General features: G+C 50.6%; 1 protein-coding gene across 4 annotated transcripts in view; it reads left to right on the forward strand.

The window, feature by feature from the left end:
* EXOC6B (exocyst complex component 6B) overlaps window positions 1-21,224 on the forward strand; it is a 312,903-nt gene extending 291,679 nt beyond the window's left edge. For 2 of the 4 annotated variants that reach the window (XM_075709031.1, XM_075709033.1), the window contains 3 exons: window positions 15,447-15,559; window positions 18,252-18,263; window positions 21,098-21,224. In XM_075709031.1, the coding sequence (XP_075565146.1) occupies window positions 15,447-15,559; window positions 18,252-18,263; window positions 21,098-21,224 (252 nt within the window). The remainder of the gene's footprint in view (window positions 1-15,446; window positions 15,560-18,251; window positions 18,264-21,097) is intronic. The other 2 variants (XM_075709030.1, XM_075709032.1) reach the window with 1 other exon arrangement.
* Window positions 21,225-21,791: the final 567 nt, after the last annotated feature.

Below are 21,791 nucleotides of genomic sequence, written 5' to 3' on the forward strand. Positions count from 1 at the left end.
AAATCATGCGGCGTGGTATTGTACGGTGCCAGCGCCCGGCTGAGGCAGCCCCCTCATTTTGGGCTGAAATCGCCCAGAAAAAGGGATGCTCGGCTTCACAAGCGGGGCCGCTAAGGCTGGACGTGAAGCTGAGCCGTGTTTAGTTTAGGCGTGAGTGCACTGGCGTCGTGTGAGCTGGCCAAATTCTGGAGAGTCTTGCTGGTTTGGGAGGGTTTTCGCCACCTGTGGCCACGCTGAAATAGTCAGGAGTTGATGGGTCCGTCAGGCTTGGAAGCAAAAGTCCGGTGCCGAAATCTGGACAGTGGTTCCCTGAGCAGATGTGGGATCGATACAGGAGGTTTTATCTGCCCTGACAAATCTCCCTCCTCTGAAATTACTGCTACATTAAATTCCTCTGTAGTAGTATTATTATTACTACTACTACTACTATTATTATTACTACTACTACTACTACTACTATTATTATCTGCCTTTTTTTTCTTTTGTCTTCTTTTTTTCTTTCTTCTATCCTTTTTGCTTTTATTTTTCCCCTTTTTTCTTTCTCCTTTTTTCTTCTTTTTTCCTTGTTTTTCTCTTTACCTTTTCCCCCCCTTTTTCTTTCTTTTTTTCTTTTTCTTTCTCTTTTTTCCCCCCATATTTACTTCAGACTCGCCGGAGCACTTTTCTCCTGACGCATTTAAAATTCCCCAGAGTTTTGCAAAAGGAGCCGCCTTTGAGACGCTGTTGAGCGTTGGGACTGGCTGCCGCGGGATGCGGGGACAGGGAGCATGGGGTTTGGGCAACGCACCGTGCGACGCATCCTTAAACAGGACAGCGCCTTTTGGGGTCCCATCTCAGCCGTGGGGAACCACTCTCACCCCAAACCCTCCCTTTGCAGCCCTACCAGGACGCTTAAAAGAGCATATTTAACCCCAAAAGGGACTTTCTGCTATTTCCTCCAGCCCTTCGCGAAGCCTCGTTCCGCCGCCCCGGCCGCAGGTGTTGAATTCCCCGCTCCGCCGGGACCGCGCCGTCGTCCGCTCTCGCCTCTTTTCCCCGCGAATCGCTTTATAATAGGGCAATAACTCCGCGTGCACATCGTAAACCACCTCTTCCCGGGATTTCTACCCTAGATGTCAGTGCGAAGGGGATTCCGCAGCAGCGGTGCGTCTCCTTTCTCTCCTAACCCGGCTCTTGGCATCCGAAATCCGCTTTTGTTTATACCTTTCCAAGGCTGTGACAATAAGTGCGAGGCCGTCCAGAGGTTAGTGTGACACCGCGTAAGGAAAAGCCTTTGCTTTTGTTTCCAGGTTCCTCCGAAGGTTGTATTTTTTTTTTTTATCTACAACAAATAGCCATAAATCCTGCCGGTTCTCCCCGTGCCCAGGGCTGCCCGGCTCCAGCGCGAGCCCGGCGGATGCAATAGCAGGATGAAATCCTGCTTCGGCTGGGATCCCTCCCGATGCTCGGCTTCTTCATCGCATCGTATTTAGTTACAGGAAGGCGTGCCCTCTGAGGGTCTGGGGCTTTAATTAATTGGAAGCTGGGCTTTGGTCACCTTGGGTATTTTGAGGAGGTTTTGCAGAATGCCAAAAGCCAAGCGTTGCGTGCTTTCCGCGCAAGAACGCTGTATTTTTTTTCCCCCATTAGTTCCCTACAAAATTAAAGTTCTCAAAATGCTTTGCACCCACCAGAGATGGAACAGGTTCAAATAAGCTCCGTATTTTCTCAGAAGAAGAGAGTTGCTCTAGGGTGAGAGGTGGCTGGCCAGGCTCCCAGACAAACCTGACGTGAGTGTGAATTTTAAGCCCTCCTCTTCTAACCCTTCCGGGAAGCGCTTTTAGGGGTTCACCTGAAAGACTGGAGTCTAGAGCATGCGATCCCCCAAAAGGCGTCCGCTCGCCTGTTGCCGTCAGCTGGAGCCCAGCAATTTCATGGCCTTGGGGCTGAAAATCTGCTTTATCCTGTAGATGCCAAGAGGAGTGATGAGCCGTCCCAAGGGGAAGTTTGGTGGTGTCCACTCAACCACAAAAGAGACTTTTTTACAGTGTGGATGGAAAATAGAAGGTGAAATAATGAACTTTAATCTTTACATTTTCCATGGTAATTTATTAGTCTCTAGAAGCTGAGGAAATACAATTATTTTTTTTCCCCGAAGTCAGGCGTTACCAAATTCACTGATTTCTAACCTTCTGCAAAGTTATTTTATTTCTGTGTTTGCTTTTAGCCAAATGTTTCCTACCAGTCTTGTCTTCACAGCTGTTTTAAATATCCATTTGCTTGTGCGTCTGCCTCTCTGTAGAATACGCTAAATGGCTCTAAATGGCTCTCGCTGTTTTCCAAACACTATTTCAGACTCTGGAAATATATATACCGCGGCCTTATAAAAATAGTTCTAATCAACCACCCAAATTGCCGGGTTCTTTCGCGGGCCAAATGAGTTTTGCAGGTGACGCCGCTAGATAGGGGAATGACGGCGCCTTTGGGGGGGCCATCTCTGGAAGGTGGTGCGTTTGCAAAGCCGAGCAAACCTGCTCGGTGGGAGCTGGCAGCATCCGAGGCCACCTCCTGCATCCCCTCGTCCCTGCCCTTTGCATCCCCTGCCTTGGGCAGAGACCCCCGTGTCAGCGGGTTTCTTCTGCGCCGACGCTGGATCCGTCTCCTTTGGACGGGCTCCTGCAAGCTGCGCTGCAGAAGTCTTCTCCTGGGAGGCTGGTGCAGGTACCAGGGTGGAGAGGAGCCACGAGGACAGCAAAAGGGGGAAAAAAAAAATGCTCATTTTGCTCAAAATGTTTCCTTAGTGCTACAGCATGAGCAGTTCGCGCATCGCCCAAGCTCCCGCTTTGCTCTCTGCTGGGGCGAGGATGTTTGTCTGGGTGAGGACCAAACCCATGACAAGTAAATGATGGGGAGCACGAAACCGCATCTTGGTGCCCCCGTCACCCACCCTTCCCAAATCCCCATCTCCTGTTGCGTTCCTCGAACCATCCAAGATGCGTTCCCCTCTGCAAAGGTTTTATTTTTATTTTGTATGCGTTCGCCATGTGCCACCCCATCGAGGGCGATGCTGTCTGGTGGCTTTCTCGTTCAGCCTGAGCACCTCAAAGAACTTCATCCCACCTCCAGACGATGCTGCTCACCTCCTCAGCCCCTGCCCCTAACGAACATTAAAGAGGTCTCTAATTAGGAAAGCGGCGTGTTTCCAGCCTTGCAAGCAGAAAAAGGCCATTTATCCAGCAAAGCGGTGGCAGAGCCAGCGCTGGAGCCGCGTGGTCCCCGCTCCGAGCCCAGACCACCCGCAGATACCGCAGCCGTCCTCCCGCATCCCGCAGGTGTTTAAATCCTTGAAGCAAGCAAGCCCCATCTTTTTGTTTCCTATATAAAAAAAAAAAAAAAAACCCACCAAAGAAGTAGTTCCAGGTCTGAGCCTGCCTCCTGCAAAGCCAGGCAAGGGCACTGCAGTGTGTTTTCTGTTTACAGTAGGGCTTAAAGAAATAAGCATCAGTTACATAGGGGGAAAAATGAGAACACAGTCAAATTGGACCCCAGGGCAAGGCACGCCGAGAACAATAGATCTGCTAAACAAAACCGCCGAGGATAAGGAGGAAGTTATCATGAAAAGCGGGGGATATATTAGTTTAGTTTTCAGTTGTTTTAAAAAAAAAAAAAAAAAAAAGGAGTATTTCGAGCACTTGAACTTGAGCGTATCCATTTCGCCGCCCAGACGCTCTCCTCTCGAGCGGCCGAGTGACCTCTGCGGCGGGAATCGCCGCCGCCAGTGCGGATGCTGAGCTCTCCCTTCCCTTCCACGTCAGCTGGGAGGTGAAGAGGCGGCTGCCTCTGCCTCCCATCACGCCTGTGCCTTGAAAATAAATGGGGGGACGGCGGCGGGCTGCAATGCTTCGCGCAAAGAGGGCAGCCAGAGTTTAGGAGGCCGTGGCCTGAGAAAGGTTTCCTGCTGGGTGAAGGGACCGCCGGACCCGTTACCGCTCCTTGTTGCTCTTTTCTTTCCGCTCTTTCGCGGGTCTGTTGAGCAGACGGCCGTGCAAGCGCTCCACGGGTCGCCCCCGCTCGCGGTGGGCACCCGGAGCCGCTCGCTCCTGCGGGAGCGGCCGCAGAGCCCGTACACAACTCATTGCACGCACAGGAGCAGAGGACGGCGCAGGAGCTGCTCGCTCTCCCTCCCCTGTTCCCTCAAAGAGCTGCTTCTCCGTCTCCTGCCCGTGCCGGTGCACGCCGGGCTGGGTCCCGGCGGCTCCCGGCATTTCCATCGCTCCCCCTGTCCGAGGCCGACGGGAGGAAGCGTGCCGATAATGCTCATTAAATTTATAGCCGCGTTGCGCTGTAATGTTTAATCAAGGTTACGTGACTGTGTGCTGCCACGCAGGGTACAAGTTCAATGCAAGGTGAATCTTGTCTGAGATAATCTGAAAGTTCATTCGGAGGTGAAGGCAGCAGCAGCTTCTCATAGACGGGCTGGGGTTAGTGAGAGGTCACCTCTTTTTATTTTTTCTCTTTTTTTTTATCCCCTTTTTTAATGTGTAAACAAAAGAAAAACGCAACTTTGCGGAGGACTTGGCATCAGCTGAGCAACAGGAAAAAGAATCGCGGCGTGCCAGCCCCGCGGTGCGCTTTGGTACCCGGCAAGCGCCGGGCTGCGGGGCGCGGGGAAGGTGATGCCGGCGCCTTCAGGGGCGGCGGGAGCGGTTTAATTCAAATATCATGGCTCTCTCCTAGCGTGGAAAGGAAGGACCCTCATTGCTGCCCTCCGAAAGACGTTGCTGGCTGTCCTGTCCCTTCTCCCCGCTGCCGGTGGGACCCCCGTGATGGGGGAATCCCTCGCCGGGGTATCTGGGCACCACGTCCTGGCTGCCGGGGGCACGGGGCTGTGTTTATCTGAAAACCTGGCTCCGCTGCCTTCTGGGCAAACCCCTCTGCAGGCACCTACATTTGCTGCTGAACTGTCAGCGGGTGGGGAGTATTAACCCCTCCCGGCCCAAAACCTTTCCGGCTGTGAATACATGCCCGGTCGATTAATCGGGAACATTTTTGCCCTAAAAAGGTGGCATTCAAAGTGATTTTTTTTTTTTTCCCCTCTGATACCATAAGGTCGATGACGGAGGTGCTTTGTGTATAGGCTTATTTGGAGGACTGCGGCTTTGCTCCCCTCTCAACCCACTTCTCCTGTGTTTAGGGGGTTTGGGGCTGCTTTTTTCTGCTCTTGTTAACTCTTCTCCTTCCTTACTAAAGCATCCTGACCTGCAGCTGAGATATTAGGATTTTCCATGTTATTTCTTAACGCTTTCGTCGGAGCCGCTGATTTTGAAGTGTGGGTCAGGCAGGGCGAGTCAGATAACTGCAGATGAAATGCACCCGGACTTTAGCAGCAGAGAGGGTATTTCTGTATACAAGGGGTGCCTGCACGCACGATGCCATCATCTCCCGACCACGGAGCGGGGGGTCTTTTATCGTTAGCAAATCCAGCTTCTCCTCCCCGTAACAGCCTCAAAAATGCTTCTACGAATAATTATCTACAAGCTGAGCGCTTTCCAAGCATTGCATCCCAAATTCGGCCCCCGTAACCTCGGATGCTGACCCCAAGCAATTAGCCAGGCTCCATCCTTGGCCGGCCAGAGCGATGGATGCACCTCCTGGCTGTGCCCACCGAAGATCTGAGCTGGAGAGGCTACCGGGGGGATGCTTCTAAAGGAGACATCTTTGCTTCAGGAATGAATTCCCCTTTGTGACGCTTAAATGGAAACGCAAAGTGTTATTCAATAGCGGTCCCTGGAGAACGGTCTTCCGAGGCTCTTTCATTTCTTTTGGCCGCTGCCCAGTATTGTCTCTTTGTCTTACGCAGATTGCAGGAGCTGGAGGGCAGAAATACGGTCATCTTCTCTGGGCAGAAAGCACCATGCAAACTTGTGAACCTGCCTGGAGAATTTGATGACTCTAAATAATTATTTTTATGAGTGCAAACTGACTGCTAAATCCAGCAGGGAAGAGTTTCCTTTTGTTCTTTTTGCCATTCATAAAATCCCCCATTTGGGTGGTTATCGCTAGAACCGACTGATTTTATTCTGGAACATTGAAATCCCAGTGTTTTTGTACCAAATAATTTTCATGCCTTGTTTTGGTTTTGGGTGGGTTTTTTTTTTCTCCCAAGCAGCATTGCACAGTGCTTTGCAATGGTCAGAGAAACTTGGGATTTCCCTAGAATTCAGTTTAGCCTTCCCTGCGGGCAAGCCTCCAGTGCATGACTAAAGCCACGATCCTGCACCATCAAAGTCAGTAGGAGTGTGAACGGAGCTGGTAGGGGCTTTCCAGCCATCTTCAAGACTGTCACCGTAACACGATGTGCTAATCCTCAGCGTCCCCACCCTTCGCTCTTGGGCTGCTTTGCATCACTTCTCTTGAAGCCCAACAACCTTTCGTGGCTCCTTCATGTGGTTTTGTGTCGCCGGCTGGGAGCAGAAGGTAGATTCCTCAAAGCCATATTTAACCCAGAAGGGAGTTTTTTTTGCCATGAGTGCGGAAGTGAGCTACAATCAAAAACACAACACTTTTCGGGTAAAATTGTGTTTGTTAAGATTTTAACGAGACCCGTGGAATAAATATCTTCTGAAACAGTAGAAAAGTCAAACCATGTAATTACAGCGTTGCTTCAAAGCAGGTGGAAAGCCAGAGGTTTTCCTTGTAATAAATGATGAATATTTGCAGATGGAAAACCAGAAGACCTGTCTGCGCACACAGGGCAAGCAAAAAGCTTTCTGGAGACCTTTCCCTGGAAGTCTGATGTAAGAAATACAAGAACCTATAAACAGGCAATAATACGAATCTGAAAATAATCCAGACTGGACAGATTAGGGCTCTGTTGGTCTCAAACTTTTCTGTTAGAGAATACCGTTTGAGCATACTGTCCCATCTGCCATAAATCTTTCCAGATTCTTCTCATGTTTTTCCCAAGAACTGTTTCACCTTTGCAGGTATAAGTAAACAGAAAAAAAAAAGAAAGGAAAGATAAAATTGCTACCTTAACTTGCAAAATCAATCCAGTTAAAATGTGAGATGGGGAACTTGGAATCGGTTCTCCCCCCTCCAGCATGAGCGTTTAGGAGGAAGGACAGCCCCGGGTGGGACATCTGCCCAGGAGACCTGGAAGGGTCACTTGAGCGGAGAGTTATTGTGCCTTACAGAGAGGTCCAAGCAGGCTGGACAGTGCGCTCTGATCTACAGTAACTCCTAGAAGTCCATCTCTCTCTTGCAGGCACATCTGGTAAGCACCTAAAATAAAATTGACCTTCCCTGAGCTCCATGTGCATTGATCCCTTGGCTCGTGCATCGCGTTGGCTTGTGCAACGTCAGGTTGCTGCGGGTGCTGTCTACACCCTCACACAAAGTACACTCAATACATAGAGCAAATCTTAGTTTCCAGTGAAACTGGTGAGAAAGCTGCTGCTGCTTTTAGGCCATGATTTTACCCTCCATGTCTTTCACAAGTAAACGAACAAACATCCTGTTCCAATTCCTGGTACCTTTTCTTCTTAGTAACGCTATTGTCCAAACCTACGTCTCCCCATGGGTTAGAGTATTTCTTTCTCTTTTAGTATTACTTTCCCACGAGGCATAATTGAAAACTCACCAAAATAAATTTTTTTGAATGTATTTGTCTGTGGCTGCTGATGTTGGAAACTCTTCGGGCTTTTGTACTCCATAAAAATTACCCACTGGCTGGTGGTAGGGACTGCTCAACTGGTGGTGGGGATGGGTTGTGGGCAAGCTGAGGCATGGGCAAACTGGGAACTGGCACTGTTTTGGATTCAGTGGTTTCTTGTGCTTTTATGGAGGTACCCAGGCAGACCAGGTCTTACTTGGGTGTTTTCTGTTCCCGCTGGAAACACCTTGTCCCTTCGTACAGGTGAGTTTAGGTGGGACGATGGTAGGAGCCAAGTGCTGCCTTCCTCTGAGCCTCTTCTTGTCACCTTTATCAAAGGAGCTGTGGTGTTAAATCAGCGAAATGAGCTTTTTACAGAAAAAATCTCAGAAGGTTTGTAAGCTAATGGTGTGATCTCTTGCAAACTGAAGCACGGATGGTTTGTAGAAGGTGTCGGGTCAAAGGCTGTTCATTCTGTGTGCTGCCCACAGCAAAGACTGGGGAAGAGGAGCATCAGACTTAGAGGTTATAAGGATAAGAAGGGATAATAGTGCTTTTTAGAGCTGGGTTCAGCTTGGTTCTGAAAATATTCCCTCCTTCTGCCCCCAGAAAGCAAGAGCAGTTGCTCATGAACATGACCCTCAGCAGGTTTCAGGGCAGGAGTTCTGCCTCCAGCTGGGAAACCCCCAAACCTGACCTAATTAACATTTCTGTGCACCCTCGTATCCAGGGGACAGAAAGCTCATTACAAAAGCTTGACCATAAATATGTGGCATAGCTGTCCCGTCCATGTTGATCTGAACCTCCCCCAAAACCCCACCTCAAGGAAGATCTCAGGGAGATCAAGGAAGACGGTCCAGGGTGCTGGGCCATCTTGTCAGGGTGCTGGGCCATCTTGTCTAGACCGTGCTTTTGCCAAGAAGCATTGGACCAGTGATCCTTGAGGTCCCTTCCAACCTGGTATTCTACGATTCTATGATTCTGTGGTCTCACGCACCCGCTGTTGGCACAACCTAGACCCAGTCCAGGCTCCTCCAGACGCCTGGCTGTCTCCTGCTTTAAGATGCAGCAAGTTAACTCTAATTCCCTTAGCTCAGTTGGATGTGAGAAAGCCGGTATAATTGCGTTTAAATTTGTTGAAACAGGTTGTAAGATTTGCCAGCTAATGGTCTCGAGTCGTCTTTCCCTTTTCATCCTTCGGTGTGTATGCGCGAGTGCTGATGGTGTTTGTTTTGGGTTTTTTTTTTAGTAGCAGTTGGTGCTTTGCAGAAGGCATGTCAGGCAGTAACACCTCGCAGCCCGGCTCTGGCCAGCTCCAACGTGTGGTCGCTGAGCACCCCAGAAAGTCAGCGACTCCTAGTAGAGAAGGGTCTGTCTCCTGCTGTACGTGTGTTTGGAGGAAAAAGAATGAAAAGGGTAATTAAGAGCTGCAGGGATATGAGAATTCCCCACTTTGGGTTTTTATCAAAGAGAAGGTTTAGTTCTTTATTGGATGTTTCCTACCAGCCCTCGCAATGTCTCCTTGCTAGAGGATCTACTGATACTCTGATGGTGTTGGCAGAGGAAAGTCCTTTTCAAGCTATCTTGATGTTCTCTCATCACTGGGAGTAAATATTGTGGTGGATAAGAAGGGAAGGGATGTTTGTTTCTGGGATAGAATCACAGAACCAGAGAACAGCCCAGGTTAGAAGGGACCTTGAAAGGTCATCTGGTCCAGCCTTTCATGGGAAAGAAAGCCGAGATTCTCCATGTGACTCCTTGTGAAGAGAGAGCCTCCATCCTCCTTGTAGCCACCCTTTAAGTACTGGAATACTGTGATGAGGTTCGCCCTTAGCCTTCACTTCTCCAGGAAGAAGGCACCTAGACCATGAAATAAAGTGAGAGTTCGTCTTCAGGATGGGGTTGTTTCTCCTTTCACCATCCAGTTACTGCGTAGCCATGAGGCTCTTGCGCCACATTGCCTCTGGCGATGGCTCTTTTGCAGATACTGATAGTTCATGTGGGATTTCAGCCCAAAAAAGTCAGGATATTAAAAAGCAAAAGGGCTGGGGCATGGGGGAAGACATGGATGTGAGTGCAGAGGTGATGACAGCTCATGACCTTAACAGGACCGACATGCATGTCTGTTAGCAACCAAATCCCTTCACCAGGGACTGGAAAAAACAAAAAGTTTGCTTGCCGGGGAGCAGAGAGACATGGTTTCCATTTCTGCCCGGACTGCAGGCGGCCCTCATGTCTTGGAGCAGCTCCGGTTGTGAACAGTTGGCTCTTTGCTTTTAATTCGGATGAGTTTTGCTTCCTGCTCCAGTGAGTGTAACATCGTGTCCAGTGTTGTGGCAGTTCTGTTCCGGGAAGCTCTTCCCTCTGCTAACGGGTTGATCGCGCTCCTCTTCCAGTAGACTTGACCGTGAGCCCAGAGCATTTGGTGCATCTCAAGTGGCAGTTCCCTGCAGGTCAAAAGTGCTTAGGTGCAACTCCCTGTTCGTGGATGCTCAGAGTGGTGCTGCATCGGTTCAGAAGGAAAAGAAAAAACCAGAAGAGCCAGGTGTCACGTGAAGTCAGGGAATTCAGGAATTTTCATCTGTCTTGCAATAACAACTTGACCTTCATGTCTTAGGCTTGAGGAGGGGAGGCCCTTGGGGCCGAGAAGATCCCATACCTAGAGTTATCCCTGCGACATCATCCTGACTTCTTTCAGATAGGACAAGGGGTTTTTGCATGGATTTATTTTCATCTTAGAAGACATGGGTCTCCCTTTCCTGCCATCCCCTTTATCTCCAGCCACCAAGCATCACCTCCCAGGTTTGTGCAGAGCCCGCTGTGACACTGATGCAAGCGTGCAAATGCTCGTGCTTTCTTTGATCTTGTTCCAGGGGCGCTGGCAGAGCTCGCAGACTGTGTTTTGAGTCAGTTTAGATTCACATTACATTATTTCTGGCTTGGCTGAAAGAATTTTATCCAGATTCAGCGCTGTCGTCTCGTGTCAGACAGAACATACTGTCCCGCTTTGCTTTGCATCTGGAGGGAGAAGTTTGCAAAGTCATTGCGACGTCCCCGTTTCCTTTGCCACCGGCGTGCAAATAAGTTGCAGCCATCCTTTCCCAGTACTTGATGTGAGGGACGTAAAAACGTGCCTCTGCTTTGAAAAAAACAACATTTTTGGAGCGTTTGAGATGGTGATATTACAAAGGGAGGGAAAAGGAAGTGGTTTTCAAGGTGGAATTGAGGGAAATGGGGAGAAAGTGCTTCTTGACCCCTGCCAAGGGGAGCCTGGGGCAGGGCTGGGAGCTGGTTCCCAGTTTAATTCTTTCTTTTCAGTGTTGCCCTCTCTTGAATCACCATTTGAGTCAAAGTTCATATATGTGTATAAAAACAATTTTTTTTTTTTTTTTTTTTTTTAGTACCTTTCTTTTGGTGGCATAGTCAAACCATCCTCCATTTCTTCATTTTTAGAAATATATATGTGAACCTCTCCCCGCTCTTGCAGGAGAGATGCTTCTCGTGTCCTGGGAAGCTGCAGGTTCGCAGCCCTGCTCTGCGCACGCAGCACGTCTGCAGCTTTCTGAGTTTATTCCACTTTCATATCATCACGGTAAAAGCTTCTTGGGTTTTTTCTCCCCCCCACCACCACCTCTTCTTTTCCTTTCCCCCCCAGTGTATGTCCTGTCAAGTTTGATTTATAGCCTTGAAAAGGAGACTCTAGTTTGAAGAATTAATGGTATTTGCATATTTTGTTTGGAATCTCCCCCGGCAGGCCCGCTGCAGCCCAGCGCCGCTGCGCAGGCGGGTTTTTCCTTTTTTTTTATTTTTTTTTTTTTTTTTTTTCGCTCGTTCAGATTTAGCAGCAGAGGTGAAAAGTTTAAACAGTAAAACCAATAAAACCACATTTATGTGACAGATAAATCGTTTCGAGACAGCTTGCCCTGAGCCGTCAGGCTTCCTCCTGCAAGACCTCTCTGCTACAGAGCACGACCCGCGGCAGAGCCCGGTAAGCGCCGGCGATGCCCCGCGCCGCGTGGCAGCCGGGGGCCAAAGGTGCCACCCCGGCTATCCTCGGACCTGCCTCGCCGGCAAGATTGATGTGGGCAAACAGTTGTAAGATACACGGGCTGTCCGTCACTGTCGTGAGCCGGCCGGGGGGAGCCTGGCTGTCCCAGCGCTCGGGGAAGGTCCAGCCTGGTGTGGGAGTGGGTTTAGGATGGGGCTTATTTAGAATCATAGACTCATTCAGGTTGGAAAAGACCCTTAAGAACATCGAGTCCAACCGTAAAGCTAACACTGCCAAGTCCACCACTGAGCCATGTCCCTAAGCTCCACGCCTCCAGGGATGGGGACTCCCCCACCTCTCTGGGCAGCCTGGTCCAATGCTTGACCACTCTTCCAGTAATGAAATTTCTCCCAATATCCAACCTAAACCTCACCTGGCGCAGCTTGAGCCCATTTCCTCTCGTCCTATCACTTGTTCCTTGGGAGAACAGACCGACCCCCCTCCCTGCCCCCTCCTGTCAGGAGCTGCAGAGCGATCAGGTCTCCCCTCAGCCTCCTCTTCTCCAGGCTGAACACCCCCAGCTCCCTCAGCCGCTCCCCACCAGCCCTGTGCTCCAGACCCTGCCCCAGCTCCGCTGCCCTTCTCTGGACACGCTCCAGCACCCCAATGTCCTTCTTGTGCTGAGGGGCCCAAACTGGGCACAGGATTCCAGGTGCAGCCTCACCAGTGCCCAGTACAGGGGGACAATCACCTCCCTGCTCCTGCTGGCCACACTATTCCTGACACAAGCCAGGATGCTGTTGGCCTTCTTGGCCACCTGGGCACACTGCTGGCTCATGTTCAGCCGGCTGTCAACCAGCACCCCCAGGTCACTGGGGTTTCTCTCAGATGTGCCTGTTGCGCTCTTGTAGTGATGTGTGCAGCTGGAGCTACCTGAACGGTGTGATGGGTGAGAGTAAAATCATAGAATCACAGAACGGTTTGGGTTGGAAGGGACCTTTGAAGTTCACCTAGTCCAGCCCCCTGCCGTGGGCAGGGACACCTTCCACCAGACCAGGTGGCTCAGAGCCCCGTCCAACCTGACCTTGAACACTTCCAGGGATGGGGCATCCACAGCTTCTCTGGGCAACCTGGTCCAGTGTCTCACCACCCTCATAGTAAAACATTTCTTCCTTATGTCCAATCTAAACCTACCCTCTTTGGGTTTAAACATGTTGCCCCTTGTCCTGTCACTACAGGACAAGTAAAAAGTCTGTCCCCGTCTTTCTTATAAGCCCCCTGTAAGTATTGAAAGGCCGCAATAAGCTCTCCCCAGAGCCTTCTCTTCTCCAGCCTGGAGAACCCCAACTCTCTCAGCCTTTCTTCATAGCAGAGGTGTTCCAGCCCTCGGATCAGTTTTATGGCCACCTCTGGACCCGCTCCAACAGGTCCATGTTAAAACAGGTCCGTAAAATAACTTACCCCGACCATCCCTTCACGCTGATGCCAGCGCAATGGAAGGTGTGGTGGTGCACCTTCAACGCCAGCAAAGCCCAGCAGCCCGGCAGCCTCGTGCGGGAGAGCTGCGTTGCCTCAACCCGGCTGAGTTGAACTGAGCTGGAGCAGACCTGAAGTAAAGCTGTGGGATGGGACTGGCCGTCGCGTTATGGACCGTGTGCCATCCCAGCCGCTCATCACCCGGCCCTGGTGGGAATGGCAAGCGTTGGTTTGGGCTTCTGAGCTGGAGAGCAAGGGCTGAGCCGCCCTAGATGGCCGTTCATCCGACTTTTGCTTAAAAATCTCCCCACGCTGGGTTGGCCACGGTCTTTCAGAGACATGCGTGGGGGGTTTCTCCAAGCCCTTTCCTTACCCATCCTCTGAGCTCCTGCACGGTTCCCCGAGCCTCTGCTGTCTCCCCAAGCCTCCTGCTTATAATTCCTCCTGATGCTTTTTATTTAATCTTCTCCTAACCCACTTCTAATCATCGCCTTTTAATTTGGTTCTTCTTTTGTCCCTTTCTCCTGGGGCTTTATTTCCACTCCCCATGAACAGCTACCTGGGGCTACCTGGCCCCTTGACAGTCCGGCACTTTCTATGGCAATAACTCGTGCTGCTTTGTTCGTGGTTTGCCAGAGGCACGTTCAGCCCCCCACAAAGCCACCAGCAAGAGGACTTTGGTGTGCTGGGGGGGATCCGATTTACCCTGTACGACCATGCCGCTTCCCCCAGCAGCCGGCAAACCCGATAGAAGAGTTTTGGCCCGGTCGTGCTGCATGACAAGAGCCTGTGAAATCATATTTAAAGTTGTCTCTTGAAGGTGCCCTTTGGAAAAAACTCCTGCCGATGATGTTCAACTCGGGTTTGTAGTTAACACAATGGACCCGCCGTACAAAGCCGCGCGGGACTGCGGGCTGGAAAAGCCCTCTTAGGTCCCGGCTAATCCTTCCCCCCGCCAGCCCGGGAGATTGTTCCCAACAGCTTGTTTTCTTTGCCCTGACCTACATAGTCAAAAAGAATCTTGTTGCACATTTTTGTTTTGTACCTTGAGGTCTCGGAGGAGCCAAATCCCCTTCTTGGCGGGGCGGGATGTGTTGTTAAACAGTGCTGGAGTCTCCAGGAAAACCATGGAGACGCAGGGACAATGAGCGCTCTATGGTCCTCGCTTGGCCGCGGGATGGTCCTTCTTCTCCAGGCTTCAGCAGTGGGCGCTGGGACGTGCAGACAGGGGCGATGAAGACGTCCACGCGCTTGGCAGCCCGTCCTGCAATAGAGCTGTCACAGCAGCTCTCTAGGGCAGAAGGTTGGGGGAGAAAATGCAGCCGCTCTGAATTAACCTGGTTTAGGTGATGGAGATGAAGGCTTCGTCTCATACGTCCTCAGCTGTGCTCTCGTGGGTGGGTGGAGAGGCAGGTTCTCTTAAGGGTGAGGAGGTCCTCCTGTGGGAAAGACGCGGGGGCTCCTGTTCGGGTTTTAAGGAAAATAAGGATGTGAAAGGTGGGGTGGAAGAGGGCATTTAGGAAACCTGGGCTGAAGTATGCTCCTTCCTCGCCCGAATCAGCTGGGAGCGGTGGGGGCACTGAGAGGGTCCTTTGCAGAGGTGAAGGGCTCCAGGTGCAAATTTTGGGGGTCTGGAGCAGGGGCTGTCACAGGTGGCTGAATTATTCTGCTTTTTCCTTCTGCCGCTGCTGGGGGCTGGTGGTTTCTCTTACAAACGTCTGGAAACCACCTGGGACTCCCAATCTCCTCTGGTAGCTGCGTTCACCCAAGATAAACCCTGGATGGGTTTATCTTAAGCTCCTGGATGGGTCCTGCACCTCCCCGGCGAGCTCTCGTCATTAGAGACGCTTACAGAGCGCTTGGGAGATGCTGAGATGGAGCAAGCGTGACGAGAAGGCCCTGGGGCATGGTTCAAACGATGCCAGGGGTTATTTGGGGACAGAAGAAATTTGCGGTGACGTTGACGGCAGCAGTGCCCTCCTGCCGCAGCTGAGAGCGTCAGGGCGCGGGGGTTCCTTGCCACCCACCTCCTTGGGGTGTCTCAGTCCTCCTATCCCCCGTTCACCCCAAAAATAGAGGTAACGTAGCAGGAGCACACTGCGGCTAAATTAATATAGCTGTACAAAAATTGACATTAAATATTAATAAGTTAATAATTAAATATGAATAAGTTAACAATTAACTATTAGAAGAATAATATTCAATAACTTTAATAAAGACTGCAAACCATTTTTTGTGGTTTGCCACCTGCCCAGGATCTTTGCCAGCTTTCAGATAAACCACCTGCTCTCTCGCCAGCTTTTTACAATCTTGTATCTGTTTGTTTTTTCTTCCCGGCGGCTGCTTCAGCTCTTAGATCTGTTCATCCAGTGGGACTGGTCGACGTATTTGGCTGACTACGGGCAACCCACGTGCAAGTATCTTCGCGTGAACCCGACGACAGCCCTCATCCTGCTGGAAAAGTGAGTGCGGGTCCAGACACCCGGGATGGTTTTCACCCCCAGCTCACTTTGGGCAAGCGTGTGTTTTAGCAGCTCATTCCGTCACATGCGGTGCCTGGACGGAGCAGCCTGGGGAGCAGGAGGCTCCTTGTGATCCCGTGAGCAAAGCTTTCACCCCCGGGTGGACAGTGGGAGCTCGAATAGAAAAAATCCTATTTTATCCTGCTAACCTGAATCCCAGGTTTTGTATCAAAATGCATTGACTTGCCTGCGGGCCTTTCATTTTGCTTCACTTTCAAGCAGAATTTTCCTTGTCTTACAACAAAATTCCACTGTGAAGGTGTATCGCAAACCCCAGAATAATTTAATATTTGCTAGCCTGCAGGCACATGTAACTGCCCCAAGCCTGCCAGTGTTGTAAGAGGCATTTGGACAATGCTCTTAATAACATGCTTTAACTTTTGGTCAGCCCTGACGTGGTCAGGCGGTTGGACTTCAGTTGGACTTCAGTAGGAGCCTTCCAACTGAAAATAGTCCCTTCCCTTCCCTTCCCTTCCCTTCCCTTCCCTTCCCTTCCCTTCCCTTCCCTTCCCTTCCCTTCCCTTCCCTTCCCTTCCCTTCCCTTCCCTTCCCTTCCCTTCCCTTCCCTTCCCTTCCCTTCCCTTCCCTTCCCTTCCCTTCCCTTCCCTTCTCTCCTGTCCTGTCCTGTCCTGTCCTGTCCTATCCTATCCTATCCTATCCTATCCTATCCTATCTCCCTTCTGTTGGATCCACAGAGAGGATCAACTTCTAAAAGCCCAGCTATGGGACACGGACAGTGTCTTTGGGTGGCTGTGGGCTCCAGGGCTTGCCCTTAGCAAGGACACGCTCTTTCATAAGGCTGAATCTGAGCCTCTTTGAAGCCTGTAGTTAGAATCATGGAATCGTTTAGGTTGGAAAAGACCTTTAAGATCATCCAGTCCAACCATTAACCTATACTACCAAGTCCACACTAAACCAATCAAGGGTAGACTAGACTAAACCATGTCCCGAAGTGCCACCTCTGCCTGTTCTTTGAACACTTCCAGGGATGGGGACTCCACCACGTAGTTCATACGCTTTGCACAGCTTCAGCCCAAGCCCTGCAGTTGTGCCGAGGAGCAGTGCCGGGACGCGCCGGGCGAGCGCCGCGTGGCCTCCGCGGGGCTTTGGGATCCCTCCTGAAGCACAGCGAGGAGGCTTGTGCCAGTCCGGCAAGGCAGCAGCAAGGAGGGGAAGCCCATGTGCTTGCTGCAGACCCAAAGAGTGGGATTTGCTTTGCTTGTAACCCCTCTAGCACGGGGGAGAGAAGTGCCGCCAGTCACCCATCATGCCCGTGGCAAGAGGTGGCCCAGATGACCCTTTCTCTGGTAGACCTCCAGGCTCTCGTTGAGGGGATCAGCCCTACTCCTGCCCCCTTGCTACCATCAGACCTCACATCTGGTCTTCCAGCTGATCTGACAGAGGAGTAACCTGTCAAAAATGATAATTAACAATTTTCCAAGCAGCTCATGCTATGGGCACTCCACTGCATGTCTTGCATGGAGGAGCAGGCAGGATAAGCGAGTTTGCAGTCAGATTGGGTGAGCTTTACCGTGAAATCAGACCCTTAGGAGGAGTCTGAGTTGTTTTTTGGAGTTGTTCTCTTTCTCCGTTGCTTGCAGAGCAGGAGGTGACTAGTTTAGAGTTGGGGCTACACTTTTAGAAGACCGACCTTGGTGTGCTTCTGAGCTTTGGAGTTGCATCTGTATTATCTGTGGTCCACGTAACCACACCGCCTCCTCTCCCGCAGAGGAGAATAGCTAATTTCACAGCAACTCGTGACATCCGAATGTTATCAATACAGTACACAGGGACTAAACTTAGGTAGTTGCTGTGCGTAAAGCGCTTTTATACATTATAGCATTGTTTTTAGATGCATATCTATATGTGCTGTGTAATATGTTGTGTTATTCGCAACGTATTTGCAACCTGACATCCACAATGGAAAAACGTGAGGTATATTCAGAGCTAGCAATAAAATGGTAAAAATCTGAGAGCTTGGATGTGAAGCAGCTGGAGGAGCCAGGGAATTGGGAGCAGGCAGTGAGCTGGGAGCTGTGGCAGTTGCTGGGAAGGCAGTGGGGCAGCAGGAGGGCAGCTCCACGCTCCTGGCCATTTTCCCCAGGTAGTACTTGAGCACACAGCGTCCGTGCTCGGTGGCGGTATTAAAAAGCCACAAAACCTCAGGTCGGCTTGCCAGCCTTCTCCCCGAAAAGGATCTCATTTGAAGGACAATCTTCACGTATCCGATTTGCTTTCCGGAGGCAGCCCCAGTGGAGTCACCGGCTTGGCACTTGCATCTCCTGCATCCTCATGGCGTGGCGTCACCTTGCATGGCATCGCCTGCATGGTGTTGCCGGCATGGCATCGCCTGCATGCTCCGGCGGGCTCTGCCCTGTCCCCGCTCAGGCTTCAAGCCCTTTGGGGACCCTCCGCGCGTCATCCAGCAGCTCCAGCTCCCCCGAGACATGGCGCTGACCTGGCCGTAGCTTCAGGCACATCCGCTCCCCTCCGCGCTCCGAGCCCACCTCCCCAGCCCTCTCCGTAGGCAGCTGAGCTTTGCCGATGAGGCGACGTGGAATTCTGATCCGCTGGTTCGTTTTGTAACTTGTTTTCATCATTATCTCTTTTCCTAATCACACATCTCTCATAGGATATCACGAGTGTAAGTATGCTGCTTGCTTGGGCTTTTACCCTCACCTTGCAGTGACTTTATTGTTTGATTTAAATGGAGCACTAAATGATCTAAATGCGAGCTGTCTTTGAAACGGTTCCCTCCGGTAACTTTATCATCTCAAATGCACTAATTAGAGCTAAAAGAGGAGCTTTTACTCCGTTGCTTTTTTTTTTCCTTATAGATTAATTTAAACAAAGCTTGGCTCTATTGAAGGTGGTGTTTGTTGACAGGGGTGGGGACAGCGCTGAGCTTTCTCTTTCCCTTCCTTTTAGTTCTTGTGCTAACGCACAGGGACCACGTTACAAAACCCGGCTCGGTTGTCCCAGGGCTCTGCAGGCACATGCTTAAAGAAATAAAAGCATCAATGCTCCAAAGAGCTGCTGAGCTGCTCGAAAGCGTTGTCTCCCTCTTTCAAAGCTGATATTCTTGGTGTCTGGATGCACCGCTTGATCAGGGACCGGGTGTTTCCTATAGCCAAATGCTGGAATAGAACCAGGCCGGCATTTCTGGACACCTTTGACACCGACCACGCTACGTCGGCTCAGTGTCCGTCTGCAGGGCCAGAGCCGGCGTGGTCTCCTCGAGCAGATCTGCAAGCTCAGCCTCTCCCACGGACGCAGCTGCTCCCGACGCTGCCCGGCCCCTGGCACAGCACGCCCAAATTCCGCGGGATTTTGTGTCCTGTAGGCAACGTCATTCATTAACGATACTTAATAGCTTCATGCTTCTATCTTCACACGATGTCTGAAGATACCAGCAGCTCCCGTCCCTCCCGGACACTCATCCCCACTTTAACAGATCCACCTACGGGGGCTTGCTGTGGGATCAGTGCTCCGGCTGTAATGCTTTTTCATCCCAATCCAGTAGCTTTATCCACGCAACTCCATTCTAACCATTCAAACACGTGCAAAGGTTTTCTTGCGCACAACATGCGCTACCTCAAAAAAACATTTCATGGCCCTGAAGAGGTCCCATGGGATCAGAGGTGGCTCCCAGGATGCCCAGGAGGAGAGGGCTCTCAGGGCAGGGGATGCTCTGCTGTAAATTCAGTTCCCCACGCGTTACCTGGGGGTAATGGCAGCAGGCAGCGATGGAGGGTGATGGGTACAGCTCTGGCTGGAGGTTTCTGAAGGTACGGGTTTACTTCCAGTTCCTCTGATGTCCCCCCGTAGCCTGTGAAATAGAAAGAGAGCTCTCAGCCCTCCTGGTAAAGTGGTTTGAAGGCCGCTGGAGCCGTACAGCACTGCCGGAGGAGCGGGTGTCCCGCAGGAGGATGGTTATTGCCAAAATTCGTGATACTGCAACACCTCGAACCTGTGCGACTCCAAAACCCTGCTTCCCGTCGGTGCGGTCGCTCCCTGGTTCTTGCGGCGGAGCAGCTGGCAACCTGCTTTGGTCAAAAAAAAATAGAGAAGTAAAAACCATAATACTTATTTTGCTGAATAAAAGTGCTCCAAGCTATCCAGTTACTGTTGGGAAAGCAGCTCGATTGTAATCCTGTGTCTTTGGGCACTTATAACTTTAGCAAATTAGCCGTTGGGATAAAGTTGTTATCCTTGTTTCCAGTTCCAAGCTGGATGTTTTTGGGAACATTTCAGATTCCCTTTGGCTCTTTTGAGGAAGATTGAAGCATGAAAAACCTTATATTTTTATTGTTTTTTAATCGGTTAAAGGAGTTTCGAGAGGTTTGATTTGTGCTCGGTTAACTCAAAAACCCTGGGTTGATAAAGTGCCAGCTTCCCAGGGACTATCCGCGCTGTGTCCCAGTCACTTTAACGCTTCATTTAGGTCCCCAAAGCCGAAAACGCAGGCTTACGTGACTCGCTGAAAGCCATCTGCCTCTGCCAGATCTAATTCACGGAGAAAATAGTTTACAAATTGTGGTATTATGAAAGCGCGGTGCCAGCTGAGAACCAGCGGGTTGGATGTTGAGGCTGATACCTTCAGGAGCTGTTGCAGGGTTGACCCTGGTAGGGTGGTTTCCCTTCCCAGCACATGCCCTGCCTGCATAAAGCTAACGCTTGGAGCGTGCAACGAGACCTACCCCTCCCCAAAAAAATGCGCATCCGTGAATGCAAGCGTGCATGAACCCCCAGCTTTGCATGGCGGAGAGAGATGGAGCGGCACCAGCTGCGCCTCCAGGTCCCATCCCACCACCTGCTCTTCTCGTCTCTGGCTTTTTGGAGACCTCATGGAGACCAGTGCGCTGCTTTGTGTATTAAGCGTAATTTTAAAAAAAATACAAATCTCCAGAAGATTTTTTTAAATTGAGGAAGCCAGTGCTGGATTCCTTCCTTTAATATAAATTATATAATATTGTATGACATTTTAAGTTCACAACTCCGACCCTTTCCGGCTGCCACAAAAGCTGCATCTCTTGGCCGCATGCAATGCACTGTTTCAAACGAGAAGCCTTAATGCTGTGGATTTGACGCTAATGTTTTAATTTCCTCCTGATGTTACAGCGTTGTCATTTACCACTTCAGAAGGTGACATGGGGACCTAGCGAAAGCTCTTTGGAAGGGGAGAACGAGAGGCTTTAGGGTTTCATGCATTTTGGCATTCGAGATAGACCCTACGGTGACATTGATTGGGATTTGCGGGGTTTAGAGCAAAAATGCAAGCTGTGTAAAGCCTGCGCGTGGCTTGGTATGCCCGTCTTTACACAAATACGTGATAAAAATTGGGGTGGAGCCTTTAGATGCAGTCACCTCCTCTCTCAGAGCCTGAATACGGGCACTTCACGTGCGATTCCTTCGCGGGGCTTGGGCGCGACGTTGAGCAGCGATACCTGTGCCATAACCTGTTTCTACTCTGCGCAGGATGAGAGACACAAGCAGAAAAAACAACGTTTTTGCCCAGTTTCGGAAAAACGAGAGGGACAAGCAGAAGCTGATAGACACCGTGGCCAAGCAGCTCCGCAGCCTGATCAACAGCCATCACTCGTGAGGGATTCGGGGACCTCCTGCCCGCGCTGGTCCCTGCACCGCAGCCTTCCACAAGCCTGGACTTGGGATTCTTGTTCAAAGAGAATATATGTATTTTTTTATTCACCTGTATAGTATTCATGAAACCTACCCTGATGACAAAACGTTCCTTCTTAAACAATCCCGGGGAAGGTAGGCGGCACTGCTCGCGAAGGTGGTGCCAGGAGTCTCCTGTTATAAACTCCTATTTTCAGGAGTTTATAAAGTAAACGGTAAATCCTGAAGCCTGAGAGAGAAGCTCACACCCCAGACTATTATTATTTTTCTTTTCTAAGCCTAATTGAAAGAATCGGTCTGACTTCCTTTTGTTAACTTATTCAGTTGCAGAACAAATGAAAACACAGTGTATAGGGAGGAGTCGTGGTTTCAGGTTCTTCTCACGGGCTCCGGTGTAGAGGGTCACCCGTTAGCTTGTCTTGCCAACGTGCATGTTGGATTTAGGTAGGAAAAGAGGCAAACTGATTTCCCAACTTTTCCTCTCTTTTTCCTGGAAGGGCTGATTTCCACCTTTGGCTGCAGATCGCTGGAG

Source organism: Pelecanus crispus, chromosome 4 (genome assembly GCF_030463565.1).
Source record: "Pelecanus crispus isolate bPelCri1 chromosome 4, bPelCri1.pri, whole genome shotgun sequence".
NCBI lineage: Eukaryota > Metazoa > Chordata > Aves > Pelecaniformes > Pelecanidae > Pelecanus > Pelecanus crispus.